At 46.2% G+C, this 12,742-nt stretch overlaps 1 protein-coding gene across 22 annotated transcripts in view; it reads right to left on the bottom strand.

The window, feature by feature from the left end:
• Positions 1-12,742, bottom strand: part of ARPP21 (cAMP regulated phosphoprotein 21) — a 131,499-nt gene that overhangs the window by 45,809 nt on the left and 72,948 nt on the right. For all 22 annotated transcript variants that reach the window (XR_014000374.1, XR_014000375.1, XR_014000376.1 and 19 more), the window contains 2 exons: positions 11,406-11,635; positions 6,968-7,216 (listed from right to left, as the gene is read on the bottom strand). Coding sequence is in view for 19 of the 22 variants with exons in the window: in XM_081159703.1 (XP_081015829.1) it covers positions 6,968-7,216; positions 11,406-11,635 (479 nt within the window). In the remaining 3 variants the exon portion in view is untranslated. The remainder of the gene's footprint in view (positions 1-6,967; positions 7,217-11,405; positions 11,636-12,742) is intronic.

Below are 12,742 nucleotides of genomic sequence, written 5' to 3'. Positions count from 1 at the left end.
TGAAGACGTGGCTGCTTCTGAGCCACCCGGTTAGCCCAGGTAATGATGTAAGGCCAGAGCAATTTCAGGAGCAGCAACAAACCCCCCACCTCCAGGGAGGCTTGCCAAAGCCCGGCGCCTCTGTGTGGCGGCGCCCCGCGGAGAAGCAAGCTTCACGAAGCCCTGTGTTTGCTGCCCTGGGCCTCCCGTCGGCGGGACCAGGCACACTGGGAGGGGCTGCTTTCCTTGGGCACAATTCCAGCTACGTTTGGCTGTACGATATTTACCAATACATTTGCTTAGCTTCCCTTAGCCTTGTCACCAATTCAGTATCGTTGTCACTTTCACAAATACCTATAGACACACACAACAAACCATACCACATCCATCCACTTGCTTCTCTGCATGGACACACGCTGGGGTACATGGGGGTTAGATTTTGAAGGTCATGCATAATAAACTGATCATGGGACCATCTTATAATGGTCAAGGAAATGCGGTCATTTGCCTTGTGAAATAATGGCATGGTTCAGGTTTTTATTACTATTTCTTTGGGCAGTGTTTTAGAGTTTACAAAATAGTATTATTGGAGCCTTGTCATGGCTCTGTGAGGAAGGAAAGTGTCACCTCCCGATGTCTCAGGAGAGGAAATGAAAGCCCACCAGAAAAGTTACAGGTATAAGCAGCTGAAGGGAAGAGAGTCTGGGGCAGCAAATGAGAGAGAAAAGGGGGAGGAAAGGAAGCTAAAGGAGAGAACCAACAGGTTTCCAGTGTGGCAGGTACAGTGACAGGCACCTGACATGCATGATCTTAGCTCTTCCAACAACCCACAGATGGGCAATCTCACCCAACTTTGGAGACGAGAAAATGAGGCCTCAGAGGGAGCAAGCAACTTATTCAGAAAGACAAAAAATAGTGAGAGAACCGGGAAGTGACCCTGGTCAGTAGGACTCCGAGGCCTATTCATTTCCCATTATACCCAAGAGCTGAAGTAAGCCACCCAAGTCTACAGAATGAGTACCTGGTACCATGAAAAAATCCAACCATCACTGGAAAGTCTTAATCAATGCACGAGAGGTGGGGCATGATTCAAGGTGGACTCACGCCCAGGACTGGTAGATACAGAGGGAGCAGGATCAGAATCTGGGGCACTGGATTGGCAAACTGTGTGTGAGTCCTTTCTTCCCTTTTCTATAACCCCCACATCCCTATGGGAAAGGGAGCAGGAGGTATGTCTGTCCCTAAACTGAAGGCACAAAAATATTCTCTAGGAATCTGAGCTAAATGCCCGTGAGGAGGAGAGGAACCCCCCCAAACGAGGCTGGTGTCTCACAGGAGAGGCAGAGGCAGCTTGCTGAGTTCCTCCTGAGCACTATTCTAAAGCCTCTCCCGGCACTGCTCGGTGGGCGGGGCTCCCGTGAGCATCTCATCCAGGTAGGGGACACGTGATGGCCGAGGAAATCTGCCTTGTGCTTTCATAATGTACAACCAAAGATCACCAGCAGCGTGAGGAAAATTAACAGCAGCAGCAGCAGCAGCAACGAAACAGGAGAGGGAAGACATAAAAACTCACCCAAAGGAAACGTTACTCCAGTGAAAAAAAGTTGTATGCTATTTAACAACAAAGAACAAACTGTTCTCAAATGGGAGCTAGGCTAATTAGCCGATGTTTGCTAAGTGAAAGAAACCAGTCCCAAAACGGCAGCGACTGTAGAATTCCAATTCCACCGCATTCAAGACCAGGCAACACTTGCCAACGCAACAGGACTCCGAATAGTGGTGCCTCTAAGGGGACGTGAGGGAAGCTCCCGGGAGACTAGACACACTCCGTGTCTTACTCTGGGTGATGCTTACACAGCTGCTCACGTATGCAAATATTTCCCAAGGCTACATGTCGGATGTGTGCGGATCATGCACGTCACCTATGCCCTTTACAAAGGACATTAAGAAAGTGAACTGGGATGGGTCGGGGAGGCAAATGCTGGTATCGTGGGGAAGCCAAACAAATTTCTCACAGGTAAAGAGCAATGGACTTGACCTCACTCAGCTCAGTCAGGAACCATAATGGGAGCTTAGCACTCCCCGTTATCACCAGAAAACGTCAGCCCAAGAGCCTTAAAGGCTGCGTTTCCATGAACACACCGGCCAGAACTCAGGAAGTTCTGGGAACAGCCCCACAACCAATTACAAATGCTGTGGTGGAAGCCAACGTGCCGGAGTTATAGCCACAGAACAGTGACTAAGTTGAATGGCACTTGTTCCTAATGTTCCTCATGGACACTTGTTTCCCTGTCATTATCATTTAATTTTATCTACATTTCATTGTTTTGCATTTTTTCCCCTCTTTCAAAAAATAGCTTTCTTCTGGATTTTACATCTGCAACCCTTTTCCCTCCAAAACCCCTCAGCAATTTGGGAAAAGATGAAAAAATAGGTCAATTTTCAAAAATCTATCATCCCATTTAGTGTTCTAATCCTCAGCAACCCCTATTTGTTCATATCTTTAAAAGAGGGAAAATTTGGGTACCTAACATTTAAAAAAATCTTCACAGCAACTTTATATGAAATCATTTTAAAATTAGTCTCACTATGTGCTCACACAAATACACAAACATACAAACATATACACAAAGATGGCAAAGTAAAAGAAAGAATCTATTCTAGTTTATATGACTTTCAACAGCCCAGGGAGGAGTGAAATGCTGACCATAATTAGGGTGAAAAACATAACTGTGAAATAGTCAGATGTTCTTTTTGACAAATTTTAGATCCCGTTTGAAATATCATCAATATGCCGTGGACCAGAAGAAAGAAATGGTCCTAAGTAATTACATAAGAAAAGTACTAAGAATTCGCTTGGGTAGAGAGCGGTGGCAGGTTCTTCTGGAAGGAGAAGAAAGCATAGAAGACTGACTTAATGCTCACCAAGGAGAAGTAAAAATGACAGAGGAACATGGAAGAGGTAAGGTGGAAAGAGAACAAACATTTCCTCAGAGATCAAGGATGGGCGACTACGGTTTTCAAGTCGGGCAATGATCACCTCTCTGCATTCTACCATTTCCACCCATCCAGATGCCATGACTGCTGAATATAAGCAATTTGTTTGAATGACAGCTGCTGAAGACCTAAGGGGACAGGAAAACTAGCTGGCCCTGGGACTTTCAGCCTAGAAGAGGTTTTCATGTCAGGACCTACACTGGCGTGCCCAGCAGGCCCTGGCACGTGTGCTGGCACAGGTACAGAGTGCAATTGCAGGGGTGAGCCAGTGCTGTGCGCTGAGCCAGGGCCGGGGAAAGGACTCAATGCAGAGTGCTCATTCCTCTCCGATACATGCCATTAGGTGAGAAGTTTCTCCCCTCTCCACAGCAACATGTATAATGTGTAATAGATATTCATTTACTAATATATAATTATTGATCACCTGCACAGTGACTAAAACTTTGTTATCCATTCCAGGATGCAAAACAAAAACAAAAACGCAACCAAGTATGACCCCTCCCCAGAAAGAGCTTATAAATGTGTTGGTAACAAGGAAATGAACCCAGGGGCAATGGACACAGGAAGCAAAGTAGTCACATGCTTTTGGCTCCTAACACTGAGGCATGACTGTCATGTACTTGGCAGAAGGTTATTTATTTTAAAAGATAGGAAGGGGGTGGGAGAAAGAGATTGTCCTTTCCTAGGATTTAGAAGGCAATCCATCAAGTTACAAGGGAGCTGGCGCTTAGGCATAGGCAAGGATTAATTCAGATCTTGCAAAGATATGTTTAAAGATAGCACACAGAAACTTCCTAGGGCATTTGAGACAAAGGTGGAAGCAGTCTGGATAAACAGATGCTAGAAGTCTTGTGACTTATAAAGAAGTGTAGGGTCACGGAAGCCCATCAGGAGCATTTCAAAGAGGCCAGGACTGCAGGGCCGCTCGCAGTGCAGTCCCTGAAGGCTGCCCTCATCCCACACTCATGAATTTGCAGCCGACGAAGGCAAAGCAAAATGGAAGGACGACATACAGGGGCATTAACGAGGACTTGGGGGATGCCAAAGGCTGTTGGCATCTCTGGATAGCACCGAGTTGAAAGAAAATAGCCAAGCAAAGATGAGCTTCTGCTAGAAATTTCCAAAAGGAGGCTGAGTCCAAGACAGTTGGAGAAAGATCAGTGTCAAGACTCAGGCCAGGCTCGCCTTGCAAAGGTGAAAGACGTAACACGGGAACTTTTGGAAAAAGAGCCTCCACAGCAACCCCCTCACCCCGATGCCCGGAAAGCAAAGGAAGAGCAGGGCAAAGGTCCTGAGCCAGGGAGAGGCCAGCTGAGCGCTGGGTCTAGGGCCAGACAAAATAAAAAGTGGTGGCTGGATTTAGGGAACTGCAAGAATATTTGTCCAAATATTTAGTATTTAGCGAGAGCCATGCCAGTTGTGTTGACAAAGGAAGTTTCATTTTTGTTTCACTTAGTAGACATGACAGGCAGGCGCCTTCCTATTTTCAAATCATTGCTTGTCTTATCCCTGCTTAAGACAGATATTTATCCATCCTAATTTTATACATGAGCCACATTTTCAAATATAAGACACTAGGTGAAAAACTCCCTATCCATATATATTTACATATATATATATAAATATATGGATAGTTGATAATTATCCACTCTAGGGAAGTAAAAACATAGCCAAGTATGATCCCGTCTCACAGGAGCTTATAAATGTGCTGGTCACAAGAAAATGAACCCAAGAAAAATTGTCACAAGAAGCAAAGCAGTCCTATGCTCTTGGTTCCTAACAGCACTTCGCTTCCACCATGTGTCTGGCAGATGAGGAGACATGCGGACTTCAGCTGACAGCAATGACAGAGAAAGAGGAGCTCCAGCCCGAAGCAGGCAGATTTCTAGTTTCAATAGTTGAGTCTCGATCGAGATTAGATAGACAGACAGACATGCACATATACATACCCCAACACACACATATACGTACATGTATGTGCATAGTTTCAACTCATAAAAATAAACACATTCTGTAAAAGAAGAAACATCATAGTTCCCCTTGTATCTCACCACTCAACCACAGCACACAATTTATTAATACACTCTCCTTCTGGTCTAGGGATATGTGAATGTCCAGCATTTGTCAGATCAGAGAATTGTGTATGACAACGCTGTTCAGCAGCGTTATCAGATCCTGTCCCTTCCTTAGGATCCCTTCTGAAAGCAGATATTTTGACAACAGCTCTAAATGACTCTGTCCAATGAATAAGAATTGGGACTTGGCACCAGAAAGCGCTTTCTTTCTTCTTCTGTAAACAAGATTACAGATGATAATAGACACATACACATGCACAGCCACACTGTCATTACAAATAATATTCTTGCATTATACCCAGAAAAGACTCTGTTGTGCTTTTTTGGAAACACTCTGCAATTTCGCTGAAAACAAAGCACTGAAAACTAACGCTTAGTTCTGTGCCCCTGTCTGCAAGCCCCCCTCGCAATGGAAAATGAAAGAACTTAAGCCGACAGAGTCAGACCGTCCTCCGATCAGCACCCAGAGTAATTAGTATGATTCTGGTTTTTCTTTTAATTTCGTTGATAGTGCTTACAATGATCCAAATATAAGAAAAGCCATGTAATATTCTCCTTAGAAGTGTCTTAATCAGAAAGCTTTCAGATGGTTTTCAATAAAATGATTATGCCTTCTTTTCCCTGAAGCTGATGGCATTTTCAAAATGTCTCAATCAAACGCCATGCCTTGAGAATGTGCCATATGTTTTCATGAAAATGTGGCAATTATTCAAGTAACTATTTTACTATCATTCTCATGTTTCTCTGAATTTCCTAATTACTAGTAGCACTATATATGTGAGAAGATGGAGTTGGATCATTTTTACGAGGTTCACATCCGGTTTTGCATTTTCAAGTTTAGCTCATCAAAGAAATACTCTGCAGTAACCCAAACCAAACTTTGGATATATGTTGAGACAATTCAATCATTATAAAGGCTTCTAAGGAGATGGCCAGTCAATGTCAAACCTTCCAACCCAGGGTTTCTCAACCACTGCACTGCTGACATTTTGGGCTGCATAATCCTGTGTCTGTAAGGAGCTGACCTGTGCACTGTAGGATGTTTTAGTAGCATCTCTGGCCTCTACCTTCTTAGATGCCAGCAGCGGTCCCCTCCTCCCTGGGTCATGATAATCAAAATGTCTGCAGATATTGCCAACTGGCCTTGGAGGCACAGGCGACATTGCCCAGCCTGGGAGGTCTCCCCCGTGGAGCAGATGTTCCTTAGTCTATTGGCTCAATGCTCTGGGTCCTTTGGAACCAGTGTGGAAGTTAACTGGACACTAGAGAAACTGAACATTTAAGAACCAATAGCCATTCACCTTTGAAGAAACTATAATCATGAAGTTACCAGTTTTCCAACCCCCACCAAAACCAGTGTAGGCCTAAAAATCTCTAAAATCCATAGGAATTCGCTGCCCGTCTCCTCTTCACCGTTGCTATTCCTCATTTTCTAGGAGGAATGGGGGACGTGGCAAGGTCAGAAGCATCTTCTATAGTGAAGAGTCCCCCACATGTCCCAGTTAATGGCTCAAGTTCCTGAAATATTCTGGATGCAGAAACACCACTAACGCCATAATAGGCTATGCACGGATTTGCTCTGAGAAACACAAAGTTTCATTAGCACGTCCCAGTTCATGGCTCCCTGATCTCGGGGCTTAGTTCCTGGGAATACACGAGAAACACTGTGGTCAATGAGGAGAGGACAGTGGGCATTTCGGGGAAGAATCTGTCTATATGCCTGTCTCAATACTGGGATCAATACGGACGGAGGTGACGGCAGCAGACCTGCTCGTCCTAAACCAAGATCCTTCGCGCAGGTCCACACGCCCGTTCTCCTGCCCAACGATTTTCAAAAAGACTCGCTGCTAGAACCCTGAGACCGAGCCCGAGGGCGCCCGCTGGCCCCGAGCCCGCCAGAGCGGCGGCGCGCTCACCTGTGTGCGGGTTCAGAAGGATGCTCCCGGGCGGGATGCCCGCCGCGGCCTCCAGCGGGCAGAGGATGTAGCTGGTGCCGCCCGCGCCCGCCTGGGCGCCCCCGCCGTGCCCGTGCCCGTGCCCCGCGCAGGGCGCACAGCCTGGAGCGGGAGCCGCGGCCACGCCCGAGGCCAGGGCTGCGCTCTGGAGGGGCGGGTGGCTGCGGGACAGCGATCCTGACGAGCCTGCGCTGCTGGAAGACTCGGAGCCTGCCAGGGAGACAAACCAACAGGTCAGTGAGCACACCGAAGGCGACAGAGGGCACGGCCCTGGGCCTAAACGCTGCTTTCGTCCATCGCTAAAGAGTTTGAGGCGGGCGCTGCCAGGGCCAGAATAAGCAACGCCCCTCCCGCATTTGACTCCCATTTTATTCAAATATCTGCTGCATGTTTTTCTGATGCGCTAGTTTCCTAAAAATAAGAGAGATTAGGAATGGACACTCTCTTTTAGCCTTCTCAAATGCCACTAGGGTGGTTCATTGGTAAATGGCGCCCTAAAGCTCTGCATACGCGTATACCATGGGCTGCCACAAGTGTTCACAGTTGGGAATTTTCTTTTTTTCCATGACTTGATTATCAATAGTGATAAAGTTTCAGGTTAATTCTGGATGCTCCATCTAACCAGCTGGTTTAAAATACTGAGGGCTCTGAATAACATATGGGGAGGAAAAGAAAGGATCTAAAAGGACTTTTGAAAATACTAGGAGTATCTTGAGACCACATCACTGATATTATAACCCTGAAGTCCCAGCCCCAGTGCAAACAGCAGCGTTTCTTTGAGGACTTGCTATATATGATCTGATGTTACAGTTCAAGTTTGACACTAGCACAGACTCAACAACAACAACAGTAATAATACAACAAAACTTCCTGCCCCCCGACATGTAAGGTCATACAAACATGATCATGCCCGTGTCTGGACTGAGGGGTTAGACAGTGAGAAAGAGTTGGAGACAATGAGGCCTGTCATAACTCTGATTTGGGGTGTGAGCTACAGTGAACTTGAGAGCCATCCTCTGAAATGCCATCATCAAGAAAATAGTTCCCTTGTCTGTCAGTTTCTGTGGGAGGGTAAGAGCCTGACTTTTATAAATACCAATTAGCAAACACAGATGGCTTAATCAAACTGACCAGTCACCTCTCTAAACTCCTCCAGCACTTTTCCACCAGCTCACTGAAACTCCCCTGCCTTTTGCTTCAGCAAGGTTGAGTTTAAGCTCCCTCCCCTATTGGAATAGTCTTGACTCCTGTTGCAATTAGTTATGAATAAAGTCTTCCTTGCCTTTTCAACTCGTCTAATGCAAGTTTTCTTTTTTTAAGGACCCTGAAACATAAGTATTCTTTTTCTGAATTCAAGAAAATGTTTCCAGATCCAGGGGTCAGAGTTCAGTAGAATAACCTAAAGCTTCTGAAATTACAAGGCAGAAGAAAATATCTAGGATGCATTAGTGTAGTGACGCAAATAAACATGCAGAAGAGGAAGTGGGAGCAAGATGAGGTGTCTTGTATTGGCTTCAAAAATACTCTAGGGTGCAGATTAGGAGGGTGACAGCAAGAATGGCCTTGCATCCAGAAAACAAAATACCAGGCCATGCAAAATTACTAAAACAAAACAGAAGGCTATCTCATTTCTCTAGATGGGTTCTTCTCCAGGGATGGTTTCTGAACAAGCAATCTGTGCTTTAAGAAATTCTTCATGTGATGCTGACACAGCTAAAGGTGAGAACTCCTACTGTGCCAAGAGGGAGGGATGATAGAGAAACAGGGAGTCTGGCCAGTGTGAAAGAAAGAGGTGCCATACTCTTATTTTTCAACCATACCGCCACTACCAAGAAGCTGCTACGGCTGGAGCACCAGCACCAGTTGAATCCTCATCACAAGGAGAGGTAGTGACATAATGACATCATCTGCTGCCACAGGTGTGTGCTGGACATTTGTTGGGTGACCATGTGCTCAGCGCGGGGGATGCAACAGGGGGAAGGCAGCCTCGGCGCCAGAGAAAGCGCTTGTACGTGCAGACTTCAGTAATGTGCCTTTTGCAAAATGTAGGAAAACATGTTTCCCACTTGGAAAAAGCATCATTATTATCTCTGTAAAGCGCCAGCCTATGTAATCGGAGGAGGAGAGTAGCGTAAATGTCACCACTCCAGACCTGCTTTCTGAAAGGTAAAAAGTTTTCAAGTCTGCTGTGCGCAATGAGGTAAACAACGGACAACTTGTGCTGTTCTGACGTTTCATGACAGCAGAACTGACAGCTCTGCTTCATAAAAACCATCCTGGGAAATTGTGGGTTTATTTTGACATCCTATCTTGATCTCCTTTATTATTATTATTATTTTTTGCTTTCCATTCCTGCACCTTGACAAGCTTTCAAATGGAGACACTTAGATTTAAAAAAAATATGTCTGAAGCACTTGCAATTTCTAACCATTCTTCAAAGAACATGGCATTTGAGCATTCTTGAGGTGTTTTAAATGTTTCCAAAAATCTTTGCTTTGGAAGCGATTGGGGGCTGGTGCACGAGAATGACGATTAATTTAAAAATCATAAGAGCTCTTTTGGTGTACTGGAATTTTCAAGTGCGCCATTTAAGGTACTTGGTTCCTGCCTTTTAAGAAGATTTAAAACTATTGAACCTTTCTTAGTTTACAAGAGCTTAAGTGCACCACAGTGGATTTCCTTGACTTCAGTTGCTGCAATAGTGGGATATAAGAGCAATTAATTAGAGCTAGAAATCAAGAATTCTCCAATTGGTGAATAAAAATGACAGAGCCCACCTGAACCTTTCCAAGAAGCAAGATTTATATATATAAAGGAGTGACTGTAACTAAATGCTATTAATTTCCTGCCTATGTAGGAAAACACAAGATAATTTCTCAGGAGGCATTTGTCAACAGCATAATGATGCTAAACCATTAGCATAATGAGCCTCGGTTTCATAGAATCCCTCCTCGTGTGAGTGGCGCTTGGCTGAGAAAGGATTCGCAGTCTAGGGCAGCCCATGTCCTACCTCTGGCTGGTGGTGTCCACTTATCACTCCCCCCCGGCCCCGGCCTGCCACTTACTTTCAACCCCAGATCATGACTGCACCCCCAGGGCCCGTCACAGAATCACAACCTTCACCCCACCCTAGCTGGGTCAGGGCCTCCAAACTTCTGAAGCAATACCCAAACCAAACAAACAGTGCCAGTACCTGCTAAACTGAAATGGTGGTGGACGGAGACCTGGGGTGGTGAACACACAATACAGTATACAGATGCTATATTAGACAACTGTACACCTGAAACCTATCTAATTTTATTCACCAAGGTCACCCCAATAAATTCAATGAAAATAATACATAAAGGAATGAATACATAAATAAATAAAACCTTCAGTTCATGGAGGACTACTGAAGTGTCGCCTGTTACCTTCCTGGGATATTATGAGGTATTTTAATTGTAAACATTTGAAAGTAATTTGTAAAAAATGCTGAGAGATTTTGGGAGACAGAAGAGCTAATAACGGTAGGCCATGTGGGGTATTTTGCAGACTCAACCCCTTGGTGTTGACACTTCCATCAGTTTAAAGTTGTTTCAGGTTAATGGTTCTAATCTCTCATCATCATGAACTCCCAAAAACTGTCCGCATGAACTTGAACTACCAAACTCAAAAGATCACTATTCACTGAAGGAAGAAAACAAGAAGAAAACAGATGCATGAACCTGGCTACTTGGAAACTCTAAACGTTTTGAGGCTCACTCCCCTTATCTGCAAAGCAAGGATGGAAAACATTTAATGGAAATAATAAAAACAAACAAAACCTGGTGTTTACTGAGGACTAATAACTTGCCAGGTATTGCTTTGAGCATATTAACTCTTGGTTTTAACAAGAACTTTGAAATATTGGTGCTATTATTATTCCCATTTCTCAGGTGAGAAAACTGAGGCACAAAGAGGTTAACTAACTTGCCCAGGATCGTACTAACAGTATGCCAAAGCAGGAACGGAAACTACTACTATCAGAATTAACCTTACAATGTGGTTTTAAGGAATAACTCTGAGTATTAAAATTTTAAAAAGCTAACCTTTGTAAAATAGTTGCCCTGGGCAGGTATTTGGTAAGCATATTTATAGAAATGATTGAAATTAAACTTAACACAGTCTCCTGAGGGGGCTGGTTAGAGTAATATTCTATTGTAACCTACGTTTTACAGATGAGGAGACCGGCGATGGGAGAGGTTAGGAACTGGACCCAGGCACCCCGCTAGCAAGAGCAGCGCTGCTGAGCTGCGCCTTCTGACGTCCTCTGTCGCAGTGATTAACGTCATCACCACCAACGCCAAGTCAGAGGGCGGGGTGGCTCTACAGCCTGGGGAGGGTGGGGAAACGCAGGGCTGAGCCCCTTCGCCCGAGCTACCTGCTTTGGACAGCCGGCCGGTGCTCCTGGTGCTGGCCGTGCTGTCGCCCCGGGCCAGCACCGCCACGCCGCCCAGGCTGGCCGTCCTGGTCACGGCGGGCCGCAGGCCGCGGCCCGAGCTGTCGGAGTCGGTGCTGCTCCAGGCCCGCTGCTGCTCGGGCCACTTGAGTTCGGTCTCCGAGCTGCTCTGCCGGCTCCCGCACGTCCTCGCCGAGCCGTCTCGGTTGCCCCTGGAGCGCGGCCGTCGGAAAAACGCACAGGGACAGCGTTACGCTCCGTGAGCAGCGGGGGACAGAGGGGACCTTCCCGGGAGAGTCGTCTCCACGAGACCCTTCTTGTCAACCCTTTCCATCGAGCCTGCTGCCTCCCGAACAGCCACAGACACCCCACCGGGCAGGCAGGCGACACATCTCACATAACGTGTTACACACAGGAAAAGTCCCCCTGGCAATGTCACAGGGCCCCTCGGCCGGTGAAGGAGAAACAGCTAGAAAACCAGGGTGTGACGTGTAATCGGAAGCTTGTGTTTGCGAGCCGAGGGAAGGTGCAGTCTCCCCGCCGAGTCAGCAGTGAAGCGACCTTTGGAACCGCCTGTGGCCTTGAGTGATCCTCAAAGCAACGCCCCGGAGGACGGCTGTTGTCCCCCCAGCACTGTGGCTGGGCTGTGGGGAATGCTGACAGTTCCGGAAAAGCCACTAACTTCCCTGGCTCTGCGAGGCCCCTCTGACTTCCTGAGGCTGTGACAGCCGGCTGGGAATGGGGAATGACCCTGCCGCCCCTGGTGAGGATGCTGGCCCCAAGTTCAGCCGCTCAGCCCTTCCCAGGAACCGCTTGTGACCACAACAGTGTAAGCGCCGGGCTCACAGGAAACACGCCAAGGGGACCGGTGAAAGCAACAGACAGACAGACGAAAGCTCCGCCGGTGAAACAACACATTTGTTCAAAATTCAAACAGAAAAGGAGGGAATGTGTTGGAAGAGAGCCAATAGCCACAAGTGAATTTTGAAGACTCCAGAGAATCTCTAAGCTGTGGACCAAATTGCATGTCTTTTCCAGAGAAAGTGGGTGAAATTTGCATTTTCATTGGTTTCCAATCTGCTTAAAGAGTAACTTAGTATTTTCAAAGCTTTTACCGCAGTTGGAAATAATGGCTCATAAAATATTCTTAGATTCCCATGGATTATAAATAAGGGGACATAAATCAAGGGCAGTAGATATAACCCCTATTTTCATATCACTGCGCAATGCGACATACTCGATCTTGATCCAGATCTCACAGATGGGATTAGGAGCTTTGCTGATAAATATTCTCCTAAAGACAGTAATGGGCCGTTGGG

Source organism: Miniopterus schreibersii (assembly GCF_964146895.1).
Source record: "Miniopterus schreibersii genome assembly, chromosome: 15".
NCBI lineage: Eukaryota > Metazoa > Chordata > Mammalia > Chiroptera > Miniopteridae > Miniopterus > Miniopterus schreibersii.
The sequence above is the reverse complement of the archived record's forward strand: the minus strand, read 5'-3'. Positions and strand labels throughout refer to the sequence as shown.